This window comes from Trachemys scripta, chromosome 1 (assembly GCF_013100865.1).
Source record: "Trachemys scripta elegans isolate TJP31775 chromosome 1, CAS_Tse_1.0, whole genome shotgun sequence".
NCBI lineage: Eukaryota > Metazoa > Chordata > Testudines > Emydidae > Trachemys > Trachemys scripta.
The window spans coordinates 152,549,048-152,573,080 of NC_048298.1; the positions used below are offsets into that span (position 1 = coordinate 152,549,048).

Consider the following 24,033-nt stretch of genomic DNA (forward strand, 5'->3'; position numbering starts at 1 on the left):
TCTTATTAGCTAGGAAAAACAAATGAGAGTTATTGAGAAGTTAAAGCCGGTAAAATATATGTACAGGTGAGTCACAGCCTATAATTCCAAATACTAGCCGAGATGTAGTAATCTGCCAGTTTCCCAAAAGTCTCTCAGGGCTACCCAGAGTAACTCTGGGGATCTCTGTCTTCTCATTCAGTTATTCTGCCCTGTTAGAATCCAGATAATCCAGAGATGAAGAATTCTTCCTTCTGTCCATACTTATAACCTCTTCTCACAGAAAACAAACTGACAGGGTCCCTACCGACATGGGCTCTTTCTTTGACTGGCAGAGAGAGAGGAATGCATTTAGAGTCTTGGATCTCTGATCATCATACACAATGACCACTTGCCTACAAATGCACAGGAATTAGTGCTTTCCAGTTAAAGTTCTTTATTTGCATTACACAAGGCTTCTTCAATGTAAATGTTTGGTATTACATTATAATAGAATACAAAACAGTGAAAAAATGCATGCAGCATCCCATTAGTTTTCATGAAGTTTAAACACCAAATGCATTCTTATAGATTTAACAATCACTTTGATTTACACTAAAACACAAGTGAATTGGCCTGGCATCCAGCTATGGATTTTAAGCATTCAGTAAGGCCTGGGATGTTGGCGTGAGCTGGCATCAACATCACATGAATTTTTTCCTGGAAGGTAACATTTGGCCTCTTCCTACAAGCCTTTCTTATCATGTGGCTAAGATTTGGAGGATCAAACCCATTAATGTGATGGATCAAGATTCACTATGATAGATCATAAAACTGGGTGGATTGGAAAATAAGTATCACTCATATTGATTACAGTGAATTAAACCCTATCGTTAGTTTCAGATTGGTTTTTACAATACAGCTGCATAATACTTTCTTTCATGTGAGCATTTCAAAGTCCTCTGTATATATTTGAAGTCCATCTATGATACACAAATAATGCAAAGGGCTGTTTTAATTGCAGATTTCTACAGATGTTATGCAAATGTAAAATTGCATGCTTTATTTATTAAAAGTATTAAACAGTCGCATTTGGAGGAGAGGAGTAGAATTGCCAGTGGAATGCAGAAGTTTCTACCTCTTGGTTGTAGTGCAAACCCAATTCATTTTGGCAGCATTTATCTGATGATTGCTGTTTGGCATATGTGAAACAAGCTGGCCTCTATCCAATTCCCACTGGACATGTGTTTCTATCATAATTACCAAAACAATTTCAGCAAATTGGCAGCTTGTTGGCAGTCTCAACCATGATGTAAATGGAGACTGAACTATCCTCTTACCCCTCAAATGGAAAGTTGAGGTGTATGGTCAGTTCATAAGGCTTAATTGTCTTCAACATAAGATCTCCCACGAAGTTGACTGGAAACTCTGCAAGTGTCCCAGTATATGTGTCAGCTTTCCCTTCAGAAAGAACCGTCTTTGCCAAACACAGTTTCATTGGTGTATCTTTGCAAAGTGTTTGTTACCAGTTTTTCTTCTTGTATTCCCAATCCACAGTATGATGCATCGGAAATGCTGCTGCACGATTATGCATGTGTCTTTTGGGATTACAGTGCAAATGACTGGAGCACAACAGGCTGCACAAAAGAAGGAAACAAAACGGAATTGAGATGCAGGTGTAATCACACTACTAGTTTTGCTGTATTAATGGTAGGACATTGTTTTTTAACAGCAAATCATTTGTCTTTTCTTCTCTGTTGTTGGTGGCTTTATAATAGCAGAACCTAAGTATAAGGTCTGTTCCAAACATACAGGACGATGCAGTCCCTGCCCCCAAAGAACTAATAATCTAAGCTGAGGAGCAACAGAAGAGTGGGGGAGGAAGAGAAAACCATACAATCAAGATTTTTAAAAGATCAGCTATCCCCAACTTCCCCTTTATATAGACATTGCTAGTTGACCAATTTCTTATAGATATCATGGGAGAAGTAATGCTTGAGGGAGCATAGGGATTGACATATCAGACTAGTGTTTCACCTAGTCCAGTATCTTGTTCCTGACAGTGGTCAATACCAGATGAAAGGGAGGTGCAAGAAAATTTTTAGTTGACAATTGCAGAATAACCTTCCATAAGGGAAATTTCTTCCTAACCACTTTTAGTTAGAGGCTGAATTATGTCCTGAGGCATGAAGGTTTATTTCCATTCTAAAATATAAAAAAAATTCCAACCTTATATAACTGAATTTTCTCATTATCCATATAAATGTCTAACCCTTTGGGGAAGTCTACTAAGTTCTTAGCCTCGGTTATATCTAGCATCAATGAGTTCAATAGATTGATTTTTTTTGTGTGGTAAAAATATTTATTTTATTCATTTTAAATTTGTTGCCTCTTAGTTTCATTGAATGTCCCTTTGTTTTAATAACCAGAGAGTAATCAGGAATTAATGGCTTCTCTGTGTCATTCATTATTTTATATATCTCTGTCATATCTTCTCTAAACAAAACAGTTCCAGGGTGAAATCCTGGCCTCATGGAAGTCAATAATGGGAGTTTTGCGATCAACTTTCAGTAGGGCCAGAATTTTACCCCAATCTTTTAAATCTTACTTCATAGGCAAGTCTTTCCATGCCTCTAATAATTTTCATCACCCATCTCTCAATTGCCTTTATGTACTATATCCTTGCTGAGATAAAGTGACCAGAAATTAAAACAGTTTTGCACCTAAGGGTGTAACTTTGAATTATGTAATGGCATTATAATATTTCAATATTATCTGTACCCAGGCCTGCCGATGGGGGTGGGGGGGGCAGGGACAAAGGGGGCAATTGTCCAGGGGCCCGGGGGATTTAAAAGGACCCAGGGGCCCCCGGCCACCACCAGCAGCGCAGCGGGGCTAAGGCAGGCTTCCTGCTGCACTTACTCCATGCCGCAGCTGCTCCCGGAAACGGCCAGCACGTCCCTGCAGCCCCTGGGGAGGGGGTCTCCGTGCGCTGCTTCCGCCCCGAGCGCCGACTCTGCAGCTCCCATTGCTGAAGGGGCAATGCCTGCAGGCAACGGTGCACGGAGACCCCCTTGGCCTCCTGCCTAGGAGCCACTGCCAGAGGGGTGAGCTGGTACCTTTCTGGAACCCCCCAAAGTAAGTGCCGACCCCCGACCCTCTCCTGCACCCAAACCCTCTCCCCCAGCCTTGGATGCACACCATGCACCCCTCCCACACCCAAACTCCCTCCCATAGCCCACCCCCCGCCCCGCCCCGCACCCAAACTCCCTCCCAGAGCCAACACCCCCTCCCGCACCCAAACTCCCTCCCAGAGCCCGTCCCCTCTCCCTCACCCAAACTCCCTCCCAGAGCCTGCACCCCGCACCCTCTCCTGCACCCCAACCCCTGCCCCAGCCTGGTGAAAGTGAGTGAGGGTGGGGGACAATGAGTGATGGAAGGAGGGGGGATGGAGTGAGCAGGGGGCAGAGCCTCACAGAAGGGGCGGTACGGGGCGAGGTCTCAGGGAAGGGGCAGGAGAGGGGGCGGGGCAAAGGTATTTGGGTTTGCGCAGTTAGATTGTTGGCAACCCTACCGGGTAGGCATGTCAAAGCCCTGCCCGGGCCAGAAGAGCGTGCCCAGCAGTGCAGCCGGCAGCTTGCTGGGCACCAGTCAGTGCAGGCACAGCACTGCCCAAATGTCAGGCGGACTGCATCAACGCGGGCGCAGCTTGTGCGTGCGTGGGGGCCCATTGACTGTTCTGCCCTGGGGCCCGGAATTGCTGTTGGCGGGCCTGTCTGTACCAGACATTATACATGCTAACATTTTGTTTGCTGCTTTTACTATAACTATACAGAGACAGGTTTTGATTTGCTGTCCATAATATTGCCCAGATAATTTTCCCTACAGGTCACAATTAATTTAGAATCCAGAATTGTATATGAGTAGTTCAAATTATTTCTTCCAGGGTATATTGCATTTCTTAACAATGAATTTCATCTGCCATTGCGTTATACATTCACTTAGCATTGTTAGCTTCCTCTGAAGTTCCTGAAAAACTTCTCTGGTTTTGACTAATTTTGTGTGACCTGCAAATTTTGGCAGTGGCTAGTAGTAGCCATAATATTAAAAAAACACTATTATTACCATGTCCAATCATCCACATAAATTTTAGAGAGAAAACTATCTCCCCCACAACGTGCATACCCAACTAGCTGAATAACTTTTTATTTATAATCAATAAAAATTATTTTCTAGAGTTTCAAGATCAATTACAAATACGCAAAACCTCTAGAGATTGTCTCAAACATTGGTAGTGGATTCTCCATTGCTGGTCTGGTTATTACCATTCTGTTTCAAATTCTTACCAGGTAAGAGAAAAGACATAAAATAGACATTATCTGCAAAAATATTTTTATGCTAATTTAACATTATGCTGCTCTGAATATGGCCTGAAAAAAGTGAGTGAAGTCACTTTATAATATAGATAGATACTCTTAATATCTTACTATTGCACAGTATCAACAATATGTTAAATATGTTGTAAGCCTAAGGAGCAGTATTGTCTAGCGGTTAGAGCAAAGGACTGGAAGTCAGGAGACTTGGGTTGTCCTCTCTGTGCCACTATCTTGCTGTGTGACCTTGAGCAAATCATGTAACCTTTCTCTGTTGTGACTTCCCTTTTTTTAAATATGAGGATAACAATGCAGTAAAATTAATTACTAAAAGTCATTATGACAACTTATATTTGAAAATACTTTGGATTCAAAGAGAAGTGACACCACAGAGTTTGGAAGAGTATCTCACGGCCCAATTTGTGAGGTACTGAGCCCTTCCTATGAGATACTGAGTACTACCAACCCGCTCTGACTCACAAAATTTTACCTAATGTCCCAATCCTTCAAAGGGATCCACAGAAGCAGGCTTTGGTGACTGTGCAGATCCCGTTGAAGGATCATATCCCTGTGTCAGTATGAGTCCATTTGGATTCTGTACAGTTTTGGCTAATTTTACTTAATTATTTTTAAGACAATCAAAAGTAACAAATGACATTTCATTGTATAGACAATAGTATGATAGATACAGAGACTGATGCACGATAGAAATTTATATTAGGAAAGATGGTTCAACGGGATTAAAAAGACTGAGAGAGAATGCTGGAAGCTGATGGTTTTAAGGTATCACTGCATTCAGGAGATAATATTTTCAAACCTTTAGTCTTAACACTCCAGTCCATATGGGCCAAATTTTGAAGTCTTTACTCAACGCAAAACTCTCATTAACTTCCCTAGAACTTTTGCCTGATTAAAGACTAAATAAAGACCTCAGGTTTTGACCTATTGTGTTTTGATACATGATGGAATGATGTATTTTGCTCTAAATGTGCAGCGGCTTCTATAAAACTCCCCTGAGACATCAGTGTATTAGTTAATATCATGTGATCTTTTCTCAGGCAATAGCCAAACTCCAACTCGCATAATGGCAGCTCTCTTAGGTTAATGACAAAGTCTGTTTCTAGGAGTTGTTCTGATCTTGCTTACACTAGTGTAGTTCAGGTGTAATTCCACCAAAGTCAATGGAGTTATACCCAGGCCTGGAAGGAGAGAGTTTTTCACGTGCATTCATAAAATATGTTGATGTGCCCAGCTCCTTGGACCTCTAAGAGTGTTTAGAAATATTTCTGTTACACTGTTTTCTCTCTCTTACACTGAGACTAACCAGCCTGAAAAGCAGCAGAAAAGTAAGGAAATGTGTCCCAAATATTGTACTAAGGACCTGGTCCTGCAAGGTTTTGAGTGCCCTCAGTTCTCACTGAAGTTAAGGTGAATTTGATAGATAGGTGTGAAAATAAAAGTCATGTAGAACTCTTTGCCAAATGTTTATTGCCTTTTTTTGGCATTGTAAATCTCAGTCAATCCAAGGTTTGTATTAAAAAAATGTTGCACACTCCCAGCTGACTTCTAACATGTTAAGAGATGCAGGAAAGGAGGAAATGTATCATAATTTCTTTTCTCGCTTTGCTACTTTTTTCTCAAATATGTATGGTGCTTACCAACCAATAGGAAAACACGAAAATTCTCAGTTACCTGGATGTTGGTGAGTCTCTGCACATCCATGCTGATTTTCAACATCATCTTCATCTTTGGAATTGACAACTCAAATGCCAAGAATAACACTGCTGTTTCCACCAATAACACCGTACTGGACTCAGACCTGGTAGATCCTCCTGAAAATGCCTCGTGTACTGCTGTAGCTGTCTTGCTGCACTATTTCTTGTTGGCAACATTTATGTGGACAGCGCTCAATTCTGCACATTTGTACTTACTGCTGCTTAAAACCCTGAGGCCCATTCCTGGACACTTCACTTTAATCATGTCAATAATTGGATGGGGTAAGAATTAGAGTCTCATATGCAGAGGGCTTTTCAAAATGTAAGTAGTGCATTCAATGTAAGCTTTAAACATATTAATCCAATAGACAGAAAATGAAATACAGTCAGTTTCTTTGGGTTCGCTATGTGGTTTAACAGGTAGCCTACAGGTTTCAGAGTAGCAGCCGCGTTAGTCTGTATCCGCAAAAAGAAGAACAGGAGTACTTGTGGCACCTTAGAGACTAACAAATTTATTAGAGCATAAGCTTTCATGGACTACAGCCCACTTCTTCGGATGCAGTTACTTCTAATGTCCTTTTACTGATTCACCTGCAGTTTACCAGCTCAGTCTGCTGTCTCTGCATTAACATGGAGATCAGTAGAATTATAGGATATACATGGCATGTTCATTGTCACAGCAACTCCCGTCTGCTGCATGCAGCCAGAATTTTGGCAATAGCTAAGGGCTTCAAGAATATTGTATCACCTGAAACAAAATTGTTTCTGATAAATGATTGCATACTTGGAGTCAAATTCTGCCCTAGGAAGAGTATGTGAGATTCCCATTGATTTCAATAGGAGCCATTCATCCATCCAAAAGCAAAAATTGGCTTGTATTATTTATTATGTACTACTTTGTAATAAACATTTAGCACATCTTCAGAGCATAGCAATAAGCAGCAATGCTGCAAGATTAAGGGGAACTATTGGGAGAACTGAGGAAGGCAGGGGGTACCCACTGAATAAGACAGGAGTCTCTGGGACTCAGCTTCATTCAGTACAGTATTCTAAAAGTGTGCGTGAATATCTTAGTTGTCTTTGCATCATTGAGTATGCAGCTGATGTGGGATACAGCTTTCTCATGGTATCTACTAAATAGTTCTAGATTGTGAAAAGGGGCTAGGATTGCACAGTTGCTGTAAGAGAGCCAACTGCAGCACAGCAGAGGAGTTTGCTTTGCTGCCAGGATGTGGGGAGCCTCTAGGCACAGGAACTGATGCTCCACAGGTAAACTCAGTAAGGTTTGGCCCAGAGCTTCCCATAGATAACTTCTCTACTCAATCCCAAATCCTGCCTTTTCCTCAAGGCCACTATTGCCCCTTAACTGAGTGCAGGACAGATAGAAAATGGGCCTTAACAAGCCTTGAGGGTCTTAGCAGGCAGGTATTTGGGTATTTCTGCAGAAGGGGGTGATCTAGACCTAGGTAATTAAACAATACACTACTGATCTCTCGATCTCTCTCTGTGTCTATTAGGAGTGCCTGCTGTAGTGGTTGCTATAACACTTGGAGCTACCTATAGAGAGGGCAAGCAATTAAACTACCGACAGGAAGAGTTGTAAGTAAATGAATGATTACACCACTTGTTTTATTGTATCTTTAATGTGCAGCAACATTAATGCTACCCTGGATTTACTATGGCAGTAATTGTAACTAATTAATTAATCCAGTCCTGAACCTCTTAGTCCTTACCCAAGCAAAACTTCTGTTAAACTCAGCTGGAGTTTTGCCTAAGTAAGGACTTCAGGCTTTGGTCCTTTGTTAACAAATGCTGATTAAAGCACTGGCCAAAATTTGCCTTGAATGCTCAGGCACAACTCCTCATTGACTTCAGCGGCAACTGTGCATGCTCTCAGCCCCTTTGAAATTCAGGCCACTTATTTAGGTGCCTAAATAGGGATTTAAGTGCTTAAATTTAGGCATGTAGATTTTAAAATTTTGGCCTACATCACCAATGTCCACAATTACCCTATATTATTTGGTACCTTCTTTCTATATGACTGCAGCCACACCATAATAGGCTGTTTTATAAAATATGCTGGGCTGGGCATGGTCTGTGATTGGTTCTAGTGGACCGTAAGTATGTAATCAGAGGTAGATTCTTTCAAGTGAGATGTAAAAACAAAACCCTTTCCACCTGGATCATTAAATATCCCATGGTGTTTTTCTCAAGATTTAGGGAGTATTAATGTTCTTATCTGAGATTACTGTTTGTTAAACAAAAACACGACAGTTATACTGCAACCTCCTCCTCCCTTCCTTGGCCCCACTTATCTGTTTCAGCTGCTGCCCCTTTCATCTTGCCATGAACATAGCTTGTAAACTTTCTGGGGCAAGGGCTGTCTTTATACTACATGTATGTACAATCCCAAGTACAGTGGGGCTCTCTGATCCTTGATTGAGGGTTCCGAGGCTCTATTCTAATACAGACATAATAATAATAATTAATAAACTCCCATGTCCTGGTCAGATTCCAGTTTGGATAATTACATTCTATCTCCCCCAAATTCTCCTGTGCAGATTCAGTTTGCTAACATATTCTTCACTTCTCCTGGGGAGAAAAAAAATTAAAAATAGCTTTATTAGTGCTGAATGTCTACAGTGCCCAATTCTAGATATGGCTGCGTTTCACTAGTGGGTGAGTGATGTCTATAAAGTCCTCTGGGATCCTTCAGGATGAAAGGTGGTGTATTATGTTATGGTTATGCATTTATAATATGTCTGCCAAATCTGTTGAAATGGTCTCTCTTTATGTTTAAGTTGCTGGCTTGCAGTCCTGGATGACAAAGGGGAAGTGAGCATAAAAAAGCCCATGATAGGGGCATTCCTTTTGGTAGTGGCAGTCATCCTTCTGTTTAACATTATCATCTTTGTCAAGATCACTGTCTTTGTTATGTGGAAGGAGGACACAAATCTGACAAGGTGAGGGGGTGAAAGAGAATTCAGAGCATTTAGAATATGAATATATGTTTTCTCTCATATGACATGGACTCAAACGTTTGACAAAAGGCTCTTTCATTTAAAAAAATATATATTTTCAAAGAAACTAGAATATCACAGAGTTCAATAGCCCTCACTATAAGAACATAAGAACGGCCGTACTGGGTCAGACCAAAAGTCCATCTAGCCCAGTATCCTGTCTACCGACAGTGGCCAATGCCAGGTGCCCCAGAGGGAGTGAACCTAACAGGTAATGATCAAGTGATCTCTCTCCTGCCATCCATCTCCACCCTCTGACAAACAGAGGCTAGGGATACCATTCCTTACCCATCCTGGCTAATAGCCATTAATGGACTTAACCACCATGAATTTATCCAGTTCTCTTTTAAACGCTGTTATAGTCCTAGCCTTCACAACCTCCTCAGGTAAAGAGTTCCACAAGTTGACTGTGCGCTGCGTGAAGAAGAACTTCCTTTTATTTGTTTTAAACTTGCTGCCTATTAATTTCATTTGGTGACCCCTAGTCCTTGTATTATGGGAATAGATTCATAGATTCATAGATTCATAGATTCTAGGACTGGAAGGGACCTCGGGAGGTCATCGAGTCCAGTCCCCTGCCCGCATGGCAGGACCAAATACTGTCTAGCCCATCCCTGATAGACATTTATCTACTCTTAAATATCTCCAGAGATGGAGATTCCACAACCTCCCTAGGCAATTTATTCCAGCGTTTAACCACCCTGACAGTTAGGAACTTTTTCCTAATGTCCAACCTAGACCTCCCTTGCTGCAGTTTAAACCCATTGCTTCTTGTTCTATCCTTAGAGGCTAAGGTGAACAAGTTTTCTCCCTCCTCCTTATGACACCCTTTTAAATACCTGAAAACTGCTATCATGTCCCTTCTCAGTCTTCTCTTTTCCAAACTAAACAAACCCAATTCTTTCAGCCTTCCTTCACAGGTCATGTTCTCAAGACCTTTAATCGTTCTTGTTGCTCTTCTCTGGACCCTTTCCAATTTCTCCACATCTTTTTTGAAATGCTGTGCCCAGAACTGGACACAATACTCCAGCTGAGGCCTAACCAGAGCAGAGTAGAGCGGAAGAATGACTTCTCGTGTCTTGCTCACAACACACCTGTTAATACATCCCAGAATCATGTTTGCTTTTTTTGCAACAGCATCACACTGTTGATTCATATTTAGCTTGTGGTCCACTATAACCCCTAGATCCCTTTCTGCCGTACTCCTTCCTAGACAGTCTTTTCCCATTCTGTATGTGTGAAATTGATTTTTCCTTCCTAAGTGGAGCACTTTGCATTTGTCTTTGTTAAACTTCATCCTGTTTAACTCAGACCATTTCTCCAATTTGTCCAGATCATTTTGAATTATGACCCTGTCCTCCAAATCCCTCCCAGTTTGGTATCAATCCCTCCCAGTTTGGTATCATCCGCAAACTTAATAAGCATACTTTCTATGCCAATATCTAAGTCGTTGATGAAGATATTGAACAGAGCTGGTCCCAAAACAGACCCCTGCGGTACCCCACTCGTTATGCCTTTCCAGCAGGATTGGGAACCATTAATAACAACTCTCTGAGGACGGTTATCCAGCCAGTTATGCACCCACCTTATAGTAGCCCCATCTAAATTGTATTTGCCTAGTTTATCGATAAGAATATCATGCGAGACCGTATAAGTAAATAACTTTTCCTTATCCACTTTCTCCACATTTTCCTTATCCACTTTCTCCACATCACTCATGATTTTATATACCTCTATCATATCCCCCCTTAGTCTCCTCTTTTCCAAGCTGAAGAGTCCTAGCCTCTTTAATCTCTCCTCATATGGGATGCGTTCCAAACCCCTAATCATTTTAGTTGCCCTTTTCTGAACCTTTTCTAGTGCCAGTATATCTTTTTTGAGATGAGGAGACCACATCTTTATGCAGTATTCGAGATGTGGGCGAACCATCAATTTATATAAGGGCAATAATATATTCTCAGTCTTATTCTCTATCCCCTTTTTAATGATTCTTAACATCCTGTTTGCTTTTTTGACCGCCTCTGCACACTGCGTGGACATCTTCAGAGGACTATCCACGATGACTCCAAGATCTTTTTCCTGACTTGTTGTAGCTAAATTAGCCCCCATCATATTGTATGTATAGTTGGGGTTATTTTTTCCAATGTTCATTACTTTACATTTATCCACATTAAATTTAATTTGCCATTTTGTTGCCCAATCACTTGGTTTTGTGAGATCTTTTTGAAGTTCTTCACAGTCTGCTTTGGTTTTAACTATCTTTAGCAGTTTAGTATCATCTGCAAACTTTGCCACCTCACTGTTTACCCCTTTCTCCAGATCATTTATGAATAAGTTGAATAGGATCGGTCTGAGGACTGACCCTTGGGGAACACCACTAGTTACCCCTCTCCATTCTGAGAATTTACCATTAATTCCTATTCTTTGTTCCCTGTCTTTTAACCAGTTCTCAATCCATGAAAGGACCTTCCCTTTTATCCCATGACAGCTTAATTTACGTAAGAGCCTTTGGTGAGGGACCTTGTCAAAGACTTTCTGGAAATCTAAGTACACTATGTCCACTGGATCCCCCTTGTCCACATGTTTGTTGACCCCTTCAAAGAACTCTAATAGATTAGTAAGACACGATTTCCCTTTACAGAAAACATGTTGACTATTGCTCAACAGTTTATGTTTTTCTATATGTCTGACAATTTTATTCTTAACTATTTTTTCGACTAATTTGCCAGGTACTGACATTAGATTTACCTGTCTGTAATTGCTGGGATCACCTCTAGAGCCCTTTTTAAATATTGGCGTTACATTAGCTAACTTCCGGTCATTGGGTACAGAATCTGATTTAAAGGACAGGTTACAAACCATAGTTAATAGTTTGAGTTCACATTTGAGTTCTTTCAGAACTCTTGGGTGAATGCCATCTGGTCCCGGTGACTTGTTACTGTTAAGTTTATCAATTAATTCCAAAACCTCCTCTAGTGACACTTCAATCTGTGACAGTTCCTCAGATTTGTCACCTACGAAAGCCGGCTCAGGTTTGGGAATCTCCCTAACGTCCTCAGCCATGAAGACTGAAGCAAAGAATCCATTTAGTTTCTCTGCAATGACTTTATTGTCTTTAAGCGCTCCTTTTGTATCTCGATCATCAAGGGGACCCACTGGTTGTTTAGCAGGCTTCCTTCTTCTGATGTACTTAAAAAACATTTTGTTATTACCTTTGGAATTTTTGGCTAGCCGTTCTTCAAACTCCTCTTTGGCTTTTCTTATTACATTCTTGCACTTAATTTGGCAGTGTTTATGCTCCTTTCTATTTGTCACTAGGATTTGACTTCCACTTTTTAAAGGAAGTCTTTTTATCTCTCACTGCTTCTTTTACATGGTTGTTAAGCCATGGTGGCTCTTTTTTAGTTCTTTTACTGAGTTTCTTAATTTGGGGTATGCATTGAAGTTGGGCCTCTATTATGGTGTCTTTAAAAAGCGTCCATGCAGCTTGCAGGGATTTCACTTTAGTCATTGTACCTTTTAACTTCTGTTTAACTAACCTCCTCATTTTTGTATAGTTCCCCCCTTTGAAATTAAATGCCACAGTGTTGGGCTGTTGAGATGTTCTTCCCACCACAGGGATGTTGAATGCTATTGTATTATGGTCACTATTTCCAAGCAGTCCTGTTATAGTTACCTCTTGGACCAGCTCCTGCGCTCCACTCAGGACTAAATCTAGAGTTGCCTCTCCCCTTGTGGGTTCCCGTACCAGCTGCTTGATGAAGCAGTCATTTAAAGTATCAAGAAATTTTATCTCTGCATTTCGTCCTGAAGTTAAATGTTCCCAGTCAATATGGGGATAGTTGAAATCTCCCACTATTATTGAGTTCTTAATTTTGATAGCCTCTCTAATTTCCCTTAGCATTTCATCATCACTATCACTGTCCTGGTCAGGTGGTCGATAGTAGATCCCTAATGTTTTATTCTTATTAGAGCATGAAATTTCTATCCATAGAGATTCTATGGAACATGTGGATTCACTTAAGATTTTTACTTCATTTGATTCTACATTTTCTTTCACATATAGTTCCACTCCCCCCCTTTTGCCCCCCGCACGACCTATTCTATCCTTCCAATATATTTTGTACCCCAGAATGATTGTGTCCCATTGATTGCTCTCAGTCCACCAGGTTTCTGTGATGCCTATTATATCAATATCCTCCTTCATCACAAGGCACTCTAGTTCACCCATCTTATTATTTAGACTTCTATCTCATTGACTTAACATAGTGGGCCAAATTCTGCTCTGTGTTACACTGGTACAAGCTGAGAGAAGAATTTCGCCCTGTCTCTCTTTTGGCAGCAGTAGACTTTGCCCTTGGAAAATCTGATTCTTGGTCTCAAGTGGTGAGACCTGGTGTCTTTCATAATTTTTCTTGCCCTTTTAAAAAATGTTCACTGATGATTTTGAGCATGACTTTCCTCCTTTACAGCCCTTTTCCTTCGATGTTCATGAGGCTGAAATGTTCAAACTTGGGTAGGGTGACCAGATGTCCTGATTTTATAGGGACAGTTCCGATTTTTGGGTCTTTTTCTTATATAGGCTCCTATTACCCCCCACCCCGTCCCGATTTTTCACACTTGCTGTCCTGTCACCCTAAACTTAGGTTGCAAAAGTTAGGCACTTTAACATGTTTTGGGCTCAATTCTCCTCAAAGTGCACTGGGCCTGATCCAAAGGGAGCCATTTCATTGACTTCAGTGGGCTTTGGATCATCCTTTAAACTAGTTTTATATGAGTGGTACTCCACTGATCTCAATGGATTAATTCCTGACTTACATCAGTATACGTGGGAAAAGAATCAAAGCCACTGTCACAGCCCATTGAGAATTATGAGTGCTTATCACCCCAGGAGTCTAAAACCAGGCCACTTATTTAGAAGTCTAAAAATGTCTGATTTTACATAGCCAGATTTCAATATGTTGACTGTAATATATAATGCTGAATTTGGATGTCACTATTATTCTCATGGCAAATGATGTTATATTGGAAAGTCAGATTCACAGTTACTAAAAGAGAATATGCATTTATGTCAGTTGGAAAGGAACTGTTACTTTTATTTAACCTGGAAAAGTGTTGCCTTCAACAAATGTTTACACCATTGTTTTAATTCCCCCCCTCCATAATTTTTAGAGATGAATCCAAACCCAAAACACCCTGATAATGAAATATCCTCAGACTTGGGAGAAGTTGGGATTCAGAGCTGAAATTTGAATCAAAAGAAGAATTCTCCTAATTTAGTCCCATTTCTAATAGTTTTAAACAATAATAGTTTATTTTTTATTTTATTTTATTATTCCTCCCTGCTTTCTGCTGCATTGGCAGCTTTTTCTCTCTCTGTATCTAGTAAGGCAAAGTACCTCCAGCAGTAATCGTTCTGATGCTATTCTTATTAGTGCTTCAGAGCAGTGTAGGGAGATATCCCTTTTGATCTGCTCAGTTGAATTCTCTCTGTTCTGGACACAGCCTAGATTACCACTGAATAATCCTTAAATGCAGGACACTAAATAAAATGGTTGAATGAACCAAGACAATGAGTTGTTTTATCCATACATTTTTTAACACTTGGGAATGTTACTTTTTTTTCTCCTCTAGCAATAAAAAGAAATCATTCACAACGAAGATATTTGGCACTTTATCTATAGCTGTTGTGCTTGGAATCACCTGGGTCCTGGGCTATATGATGCTAATAAATCAAGAGGCAACAAATATTGTCTTCAGCATTTTGTTCTGTATTTTCAATGCCACCCAGGTACAGTATGTAGCTGTTTCAATACTGATGAATGAGACATTGAAAAAAATGCATCTCTTTTCCCTCCATAATCCAGTATCGTAGTAAATTGTTGGAAAACCATGTTGCTTCATACAGAAATTCAGAATCTTTGTTTAAAAATGGCTGTGAGTTGACATATATTATTCATAAAACTCTTCTGGTATTACTAGCTAATGTGCTATTTTATTCTGTAGGACGTGTAAGGTCATCACTGAAAAGACTTGTCCATATGTAGTGGCTTCTCTTTGTAGCAGACCATACAAAAAGGGATTGTGAGAGTGAATATTAGGAAAAACTTAATTAGCTGTGGAAATGTCAGCCAAGGGAAGTTGTGAAATTTCCATTGGTTTAGAATCTTTAAAACTAGACTGGACAAAGCCCTAGAGAAAAGCACATGCATCTCTATCACTCATGAGCAATGTGGTCATGCTGGACTTTTGGCTTTAAACTTTACAGCATAGCATACTACACCATTGTATAGTCTCCAAAATATTGTTTAGCAGACATAGGTGAAACCTGTATTTTTGCACAGGTAATAGGTGTGGTTACTAAGGGCTTGATCCAAAGTAGTGCAGAATATTTAAATTCCTATTAATTTCAATGGAAATTGAGAGTGCTCAACATTCAACAGTATTGGATCCCCAAAGTCTTTATTTAAAAAGTACCCCGGATACTGTATAAGCATGAGAGTAATTTTTTGAAACCTAAAAATCAACAGAGCTTGGAAACAGCTGGCATAATGGCACTTCTATTTTTTTCCTCCAAAATCTCTGACTTAATTAAAAAAAAAAGGGAGGGTGGAGGTTTGTCTTCATAGGAAGTTATACCAGTATAAGTAAGGCTAAGATTTAGTCATGGGTATTTTTAGGTAAAAGTCATGGACAGGTCATGGGCAATAAACAAAAATTCATGGCTCTGGCCTGTCCATGACTTTTACTATAAATGTCCCTCATTAAATCTTAGCTGCTCCTGGGGTACCAATGCTATGGGGGGCCAGTGGCTGGCCCATGCTCCGGCAGTGGGGGCTGACTGCCCCGGCCATCCGCTGCTCTGAGGCCCCTGGGGACCGCTGCTCTGACAGCCTCCAGGGCGGCCCCTGGGACCGCTGCTGCTTCGGTGGCTCTTGGGGCCAGCCACAGCAGGTACAAAAGTCACGTAGGTTCCAGAAAATCACAGAATCCATGACTTCTGTGACCTCCGTGACAGACTCTCACCCTTAAGTATAAGGTATGTATGGTGTGTGAATTAAAAGCACTATATTTATATTGGTATAATTCCTTATGTGGACACACTTATTCCAGTAAATTTCCCAAAGTAGAAAAGCCCTTATTAACGATTTCATTCTTCATGGAAGAAAGGAGAGGAAATTGTCACAGATCTGCACAATTTACTATGAATTAAGTCTCATTTTTGGTGCCACAAGTGAGATGGCGTTTGGAAGAAGCCACCACATTTTTTTCCTCAGTCAAAAAGGAACCTATGATAGCCCATATGTATTTAAGCTCCAGTGAGAGGGAGTCTAGCTCCAGGGACCCAGTGGAGCCAAATGGCACACGTGATCACAACTTGAACATCAGCACAATCTAGCATGAGCTGTTTCTCATTCTGCTGACTCCCATGGGCTAGGCTTACTTTGTGGCCAGAGCTTGGAAGTTCCACCATTTCCCGCCCCCCCACCATCTGACTCTTGAAAAGCACACAACAGTCTGCAGAAACTATTCATTAAAATTTCCCTCAGATGTTTAGTTTCTAAGCATTAAAAAAATTATTTATTTTAGAATAATTAAAAATAAAACATCACACCCCTTTCCACTGGAGTTGAGTTCATTTTTAAACCATGCAGTCAACTGTCTAGCCCAGGGGTGGCCAACCTGTGGCTCCGGAGCCAGATGCAGCTCTTCAGAAGTTAATATGCGGCTCCTTATATAGGCACCGACTCTGGGGCTGGAGCTACAGGCGCCAACTTTCCAATGTGCCGGGGGGTGCTCACTGCTCAACCCCTGGCTCTCCCGCAGGCCCTGCCCCCACTCCACCCTTTCCTACCACCTCCCCTGAGCCTGCCGTGCCCTCACTCCTTCCCCTCCCCACCAGAGCCTCCTGCACACCACGAAACAGCTGATTGGGAGGTACAGGGAGGGATGGGGAGGTGCTGATTGCCGGGGCTGCCGGTGGGTGGGAGGTGCTAGGAGCTGGGGTGGGAGGGCTACTGACGTATTACTGTGGCTCTTTGGCAATGTACATTGGTAAATTCTGGCTCCCTCTCAGGCTCAGGTTGGCCACCCTTGGTCTAACCCATCTGTTTCAATGGTTCTGCTGTCTGTGAGAGCAGTTTCCCTGAAAGCAACTATTGACTGTATGGCAGATAGATATTATTATTATTATCATCATTTATATTACAATAGTGGCTAGGGAAGCCAATCCTGAATCAGGGTCCTATTGTGATAGACATTGTACAAACACATAACAGTGAGACTATCCTTCCTTGCACTGAAGATCTTACAATCTAAGGCGAGGTCTACATTAGAAATTTTTGCTGGTATAGCAATGTTAGCTAGGAATGTGGGGTTTTTACAACATTTCTATACCCGCAAAAACTCTCATTATGGCAGCATAAAAGTGCTTTTGCCAGTATAGCTTATTTTGCTCAGGGGAGTACAGTAGTATAAGCTCTATTGGCAAAAGCCCTTTTTTGCTAGTATAAGCTGTGTCTACACTAGGAGGTGTGACGGGTTGGATCACAGAAACCCCCTTGGGAGCTGCCACCCGATGTGCAAAGACTACCCCTGCTTCTGTTTTCCCTGCCAGCTCAGGACTCCAGCACCCTGTCTTGCTGAGCCAGACACTCCTGTTTGGCTCCACACACAGATCCAGGGTCTGAATCTCCTGTCCCAAAGCTGCAAGTTTACCTGAAAACAGCTCGCAGTAGCGTGCTTGTCTTTAGCACTTAGATGCCCAACTCCCAATGGGGTCTAAACCCAGATAAATCCGTTTTACCCTGTATAAAGCTTATACAGGGCAAACTCATAAATTGTTCGCCCTCTATAACACTGATAGAGAGATATGCACAGTTGTTTGCTCCCCCAGGTATTAATACATACTCTGAGTGAATTACTAAATAGAAAGTGATTTTATTAAATACAGACAGTAGGATTTAAGTGGTTCAAAGTAGTAACAGACAGAACAAAGTAAGTCACCAAGCAAAATAAAATAAAATGCGCGAATCTATGCCTAATCAAACTGAATACAGATAATTTCCTCACCAGTTCCAGAGTGCTCCCTTTTACAGGCTAATCTCCTTTTAGCCTGGGTCCAGCAATCACTCACACCCCCTGCAGTTACTGTCCTTTGTTTTAGTCTCCTTCAAGTATCCTGGGGGGGGGTGGAGAGGCTCCTTTTTTAGCCAGCTGAAGACAAAATGGAGGGGTCTCCCACAGGTTTAAGTAGACTCTCTCTTGTGGGTGGAGACCTCCCTCCTATGCAAAGCCCAGCTCCAAGATGGAGTTTTGGAGTCACCTGGGCAAGTCACATGCCCCTGCGTGACTCAGACTTTGCAGGCCAACGCCATTGTCCACATGGCATCTTGCATGTCTCCAGGAAGACTTCTCATGTGGATTGGAGCATTCCAAGATGCATTGTTCCCTAAGTGTCTCCTGATCAGGTACTTAACCTGGCAAATTCCTTCCTAAAGAAGCTGACCAAATGCCTCACAAAGCTTACTTAGAAATCAGGCAAGCATACAGCCCATATTCTTAACCTCGAGTAGAAAATGATATATATGTACAAATAAGATGAATAGATATAGTAGACCATAACCCTTACGGAGATATGTTACATGGCACAGGCAGCACAAAACATATTCCAGTTATGTCATACCTACATTTATAAGCACCCCCTCCCCATAAAGCCTTATGGGGTACACTGTCACAGGAGGGTTTTCCAATACTGCTATACCAGCAACATTTTTAAATGTAGACTGCGCCTAAGAAAAAATGATTGAAAGTAAAGTGAACGAATTGACATAACCCAGAGGGATGAATCCCGAAGATGTGATATGTTTTTGCAATGGCTTAAAATTTTAAAGTCCTGTCTACCTCTAGTTTTAACTAATGACTGATGTAGACTATCCTATTTGGTGCCATCCTATGTTGTAGTATTCCAAGGAAACTCTCTTTTACCTATAGTATAGGGTCTTATATAACACATACTTAAGCAGTGGAGGGCAATACTGTAGAGGGCATCCAGTAGAGGGCAATACTGACAAATACATACAGCATTCTTGTAATACCACTCCGTATTTCAAGACATTAATGTTATGGTTAATAATTATAGTGGTTAGGGGACTAGTCTAGGACTTGGGAGATCCAGGTTCAATTCTCTCCTCTGTCACAGACTTCTTATGTGACTATGGGCAAATCACTTAGTCTCTCTTTACCACCTGTAAAGTAAGAGTAGGGTGACCAGATAGAAAGTATGAAAAATCAGGACGGGGGTGGGGAGTAATAGGCGCCAATATAAGAAAAAGCCCTGAATATCAGGACTGTCCCTATAAAATCGGGACATCTCATCCTAAATAAGGGTAATAGCACTTCCCTACCTTACAGGGATGTTGAGAGGATAAATACACGGAAGATTATGAAGTGCTTTAAGATCTACCGATGAAAAGTGCTATGTAAGGAATAGGTATTATCATCATTGCAATTATTCTTCAAGTCACATCAAAAAGATGGTCAATTTTATTCTAAGCTTTCATTTCATTTCATTACTCTGATTAACTCTGAGCTTTCATTTAACCCACAGGGACTTCAGATCTGTATTCTATACACTTTCAGATCACCAATCTTCAAGAAAAAGGTTACTGAGCTGTTTTCCTATGTCTCACTACCAGATATACCGATTTCCCTGCATTCAAAGACTTATTATCTTTTAAAATTCCGTTATAAAAAACACACATATGAGAACTTCAAACCATCTGAGACCTTTTCAGAGGAAACCTCCTTTTCCAGCAATGATCAGACACCTACGAAGAATTAAAATGTAAAATCACAGCTTTCTGAGTTTGGTCTAGATAGAGATCATTGGTGTTTTGAGTGACATGACCACCACTCTTGGAACAACGCTGGGCACAGATCAGAAGACAGTAGGACAGCTCCCAAAAATGTAAGGCAGGATAACAGCTGTGCAGAGCTTATATGTGGCACTTTAATTGTACACAACTAAGTTCTTACAAGGGAAGTTGACGGTCATTACAATATTGCACAAAATAGAAGGACATCTGTCTGACTTAGTCATGTCTGTCTGTTCTCCCAGATATATCTATTCCTGGCCTATCTAATATGCTCTGTCCAAAGGTAGTCCTCTTTTCCCTTTCATAAGTAATTCCTGTTTAACTAAAGAACATAAGCAAAAAAAATAAATAAATAAACAGTAGAGTTCTTATTAGCTCTGTTTCCATATTCTAAATCACTATTTGACTGTCTTTTAGAAAAAGATCTTTATTTTAGAGTTGCCTATTGAGCTTCCTTGCTAGAAGTTGTTTAGGATAAACTGCTGCTATAAATGCTATAAAATGATGTCTGACTCCATGTGGTAGAATGAACAAATAAATTAGTGTGATGAAGCTATTGCTATTTGTTGTGAGTATGTAATATGGTCAGTTTATAATGGAAGAAACTTAAAATCAAATGAGAAGAAGCAGATGATGTCAAAGGGTCCTGGGGAGAAGTGTCTGGATGTTGAAGTCAAGAATGGGGACAACATGAACTGCAGATTATTCTTTAGGAAAGAAGCATTATCTAGTCTAGTAACTTGAGCAGAGGATTGGGGGCCAGGAGCTCCAGTGTTCTAATCCTAGCTCTGACACTGACTCACTCTGTGGCCTTGAGAAAAACTCAGCTGTGCTATAGTCAGTTCCTTATCTGTAAAATGGGGTTGATAATAATATTGACCCTCCAATCCTATACAGTGTGTTGGGGGAAGTCTGTGAGAATTAGATAGTTCCTGGATAAAAAGAGAATATCTTTGCCTGATTCAACAGACCCTGATATAGAACATTGGTATGATTAGCCATTTCTGGTGTTAACAAAAGAATGCTTGTGTTAAAGGTTAAATAGAAGTCTGACCTTAAACAATTTGTACATTTCTCCCCCCTACCCCCTTCCCTCTTGGTTTTTAATCAAACTAAAGTGAAACAAACATGATGGCATGGTTTGCAAACTCCCAAGCTGCCTTGAATAGGATAGCAGTCTTGATCCAATATGATGATCTGAACCTTGGTGGGTAACCTTTGTGGATACACAGAACCATGCCTTGATGGAAGTCTTTAAAAAGACTGGTTTCAGAGTGGTAGCTGTGTTTGTTTATATCAGCAAAAAGAACGAGGAGTACTTGTGGTACCTTAGAGACTAACAAATTTATTTGGGCATAAGCTTTCGTGGGCTAAAACCCACTTCATCAGATGCATGCAGTGGAAAATACAGTAGGAAGATATATATATACAGAGAACATGAAAAAATGGGGGTTGCCATACCAACTGTAATAGACTAATCAATTAAGGTGGGCTATTATCAGCAGGAGAAAAAGAACTTTTGTAGTGATAATCAGGATGGCCCATTTCAAACAGTTGACAAGAAGGTGTGAGTAACAGTAGGGGAAAATTAGCATGGGGAAATAGTTTTTTAGTTTGTATAATGACAAAAGACCATACACCTGTACACATCCTGTGACAGAAAATTCTGAAATAGAGCTCAGCCAATAACAAAGAGAGGGGTCTTTTGGCCTGAAAACCTCTCCAGCCTTCAGAAAACCATAGTCTTGGTGGGAGGGAGAAGGTAGACATCTCCTTTAGATTGGGGATTCTTTAAACAAAAGCAGTTATGTCAGATATGAAACTGGAACCCACTATCACTACTAGGAGGAAGGTGGTGAGGAGCACTTAAACTGCAAGGTAGTTGTCCACATTGTACTATCATGCATACACTCTATCACACTCCCTATGGACAAGACACTTAAATTTTCTGTGTATATGTTTCCCCAACTGTAAAAGGAGGTCCTTAATACCTAGTGTTGTAAATCTCTTTGATAGCATTGGAAGAAGGGTGCTCTGTACAGCAAATTATTATTATTATTGCAGAAAATATTTGTTTTTACTGAAAGCCATGTAAAGCACACTCATACAGTGGTGATTGATTGGTCTTTATGATGAGTGTAAAATACCGCTCAAGCTTTGTTCAAATTTATTTCACTTTTTTTGGACAAAAGTGTAGTTATTCTATAGAATGACATCAGATAAATTTTGTATTGTACATTTGAGATTAGATTACTTAAATATACAAATAATTTCCCTCTCTTTATAGACCTCAAAAATTAACAAAAAACCCCAAAAGAATTGGCATGATTCCTTCTGTTCAAGGTATTGGCTTTGGTATTGATGCATACTGGACACATTGTAGCTAGAGACCTGCAGCGTTGAATGAAGTATTGCAACAATTTGTATTGAACTCTTTGGACCCTCCTCACAGTAGCACAATAACCATTTTCAACTCCCTGAAAGATGGCGGGGGGTCAATGTTTTTGAACCCAAAGTTTATTCTTTTTAAAAATCTTTTCTTAGCAGCGTGTGTTTAAGCGCAATAGTTCAACTCTTATCTACACGTGGAACACAGTGATCTTACTAATGGTGCTGAACTTTGATATTCTCTACACTGTGGATGTTAAAGAGGTAAAGTTTCTTGCTGGAAACTAACAGGAAGTGCTGCAACCATAAAAGCCACCAGTTTGGGGGGAAGGGCTGAATGATCTGACCAAAGGTATGAAAAATGAGGGAGGGAGTGAGTCTGACTAGAAGAGAGCGAGTGTGTATGTGTGTCTGGTGGTGTTGAACAACAGAAGAGGTGTGACCTATGTTTGGTATTGGAAATCTATATTTTCTAACATTTTTTCAGGGGAAGCCATCTGGACTACCAATCTTCTCTTATTAAGTAACATTTAGAATTGAAAACCTATAGCAAATTTAACTTATTTTTTAAACACCTTTTCTACTTCCTCCCCATTTCAATCTAAGTGACTTGCAGTCCCAGTGGCTCCCTACTACTCTGCTACTAGGGTTTTACTGTTAGACCCTGCTGAGAGCTGGTCTGGTCTACACCTAAAACTTTGGTCAACCTAGTTACATAGCACAAGGCTGTGAAAAATTTCACACCCTGAGCGCCTTTATTTAAGTCAACCTAACCCCCACTGTAGATGCAGCTAGGTTGACAGAAGAATTCTTCTTGCTACTGTCTCTAAAACTTCTGTTGCTGTAGCAAATGCTTGAGTCTGCTCCATGGCACTAGAGCAGTGGTTCCCAAACTGGGGTTTGTGAACCCCTGGGGGTTCACAAAATGTTACAGGGGGTTCTCTGGAAAAAATTCCCTAATGGCAGACAGAGCTGTTCCTAGGGACCCCGGCATGGGGCCAGTAGCCCGGAGCCCTGGACTTCCAAGAGCTAAGCAGATCAAAGCAAGCATATCTATCACACTGAGGAGATTTTAACTTCAAGACTCCTTATAAGAAATGGAAAGGGAGGTGGATATTTTTTGCTGTTTTTAAAATTAAATAGGCAGCTAGTATTGTTTTTAAAATTATTATGAAGAACAAGTTTAAGCTTTGTTGTAATGTGCGTTGTTTGCCTGGACTGCTCAAGACCTGAATGCTTGTGTAAGAGGACCTCTTTGAGTTGACTTCTTAATTACCTTCAAGCTGTTTCACATCTGATACTCCTTGATGAAACACAGGAGTCTTGTCTTATAACAGGCTTATTCAAAGTGATACAAGCTATGAAAGTGAGATCTTGGAAGAGTGTTGCCGTTTTCATAATGTAATAAAAATACTGTGATGATAAATAATAATTAATAATAGGGTGTAATAAGCATGTCATAAAAACAAATTTTATATTTCCAAGATCACTGCTTTTATAATTTATACACAGGTAAAGGAGAAAATCCCTGGAATATTCATTTTTAGGAGGGGGTTCACGAGACTTGACATTTTAGTGAAAGGGGTTCACAGGTTGTTAAAGTGTGGGAACCACTACACTACAGCAACATATTGTAACATGGTAGGCACAGCGGAATGGGGAAGGTGGGAGGGGTGGTTTAGTCTGCTATCAGATGGTGGAC

General features: G+C 40.7%; 1 protein-coding gene across 1 annotated transcript in view; it reads left to right on the forward strand.

The window, feature by feature from the left end:
• ADGRG7 (adhesion G protein-coupled receptor G7) overlaps positions 1-20,485 on the forward strand; it is a 60,812-nt gene extending 40,327 nt beyond the window's left edge. The window contains exons 10-16 of the mRNA XM_034790133.1: positions 1,516-1,668; positions 4,195-4,307; positions 6,000-6,328; positions 7,564-7,645; positions 8,848-9,009; positions 14,701-14,857; positions 19,676-20,485. Of these exons, the coding sequence (XP_034646024.1) occupies positions 1,516-1,668; positions 4,195-4,307; positions 6,000-6,328; positions 7,564-7,645; positions 8,848-9,009; positions 14,701-14,857; positions 19,676-19,909 (1,230 nt within the window). The 3' untranslated portion in view covers positions 19,910-20,485. The remainder of the gene's footprint in view (positions 1-1,515; positions 1,669-4,194; positions 4,308-5,999; positions 6,329-7,563; positions 7,646-8,847; positions 9,010-14,700; positions 14,858-19,675) is intronic.
• The last annotated feature ends 3,548 nt before the right edge of the window (positions 20,486-24,033 follow it).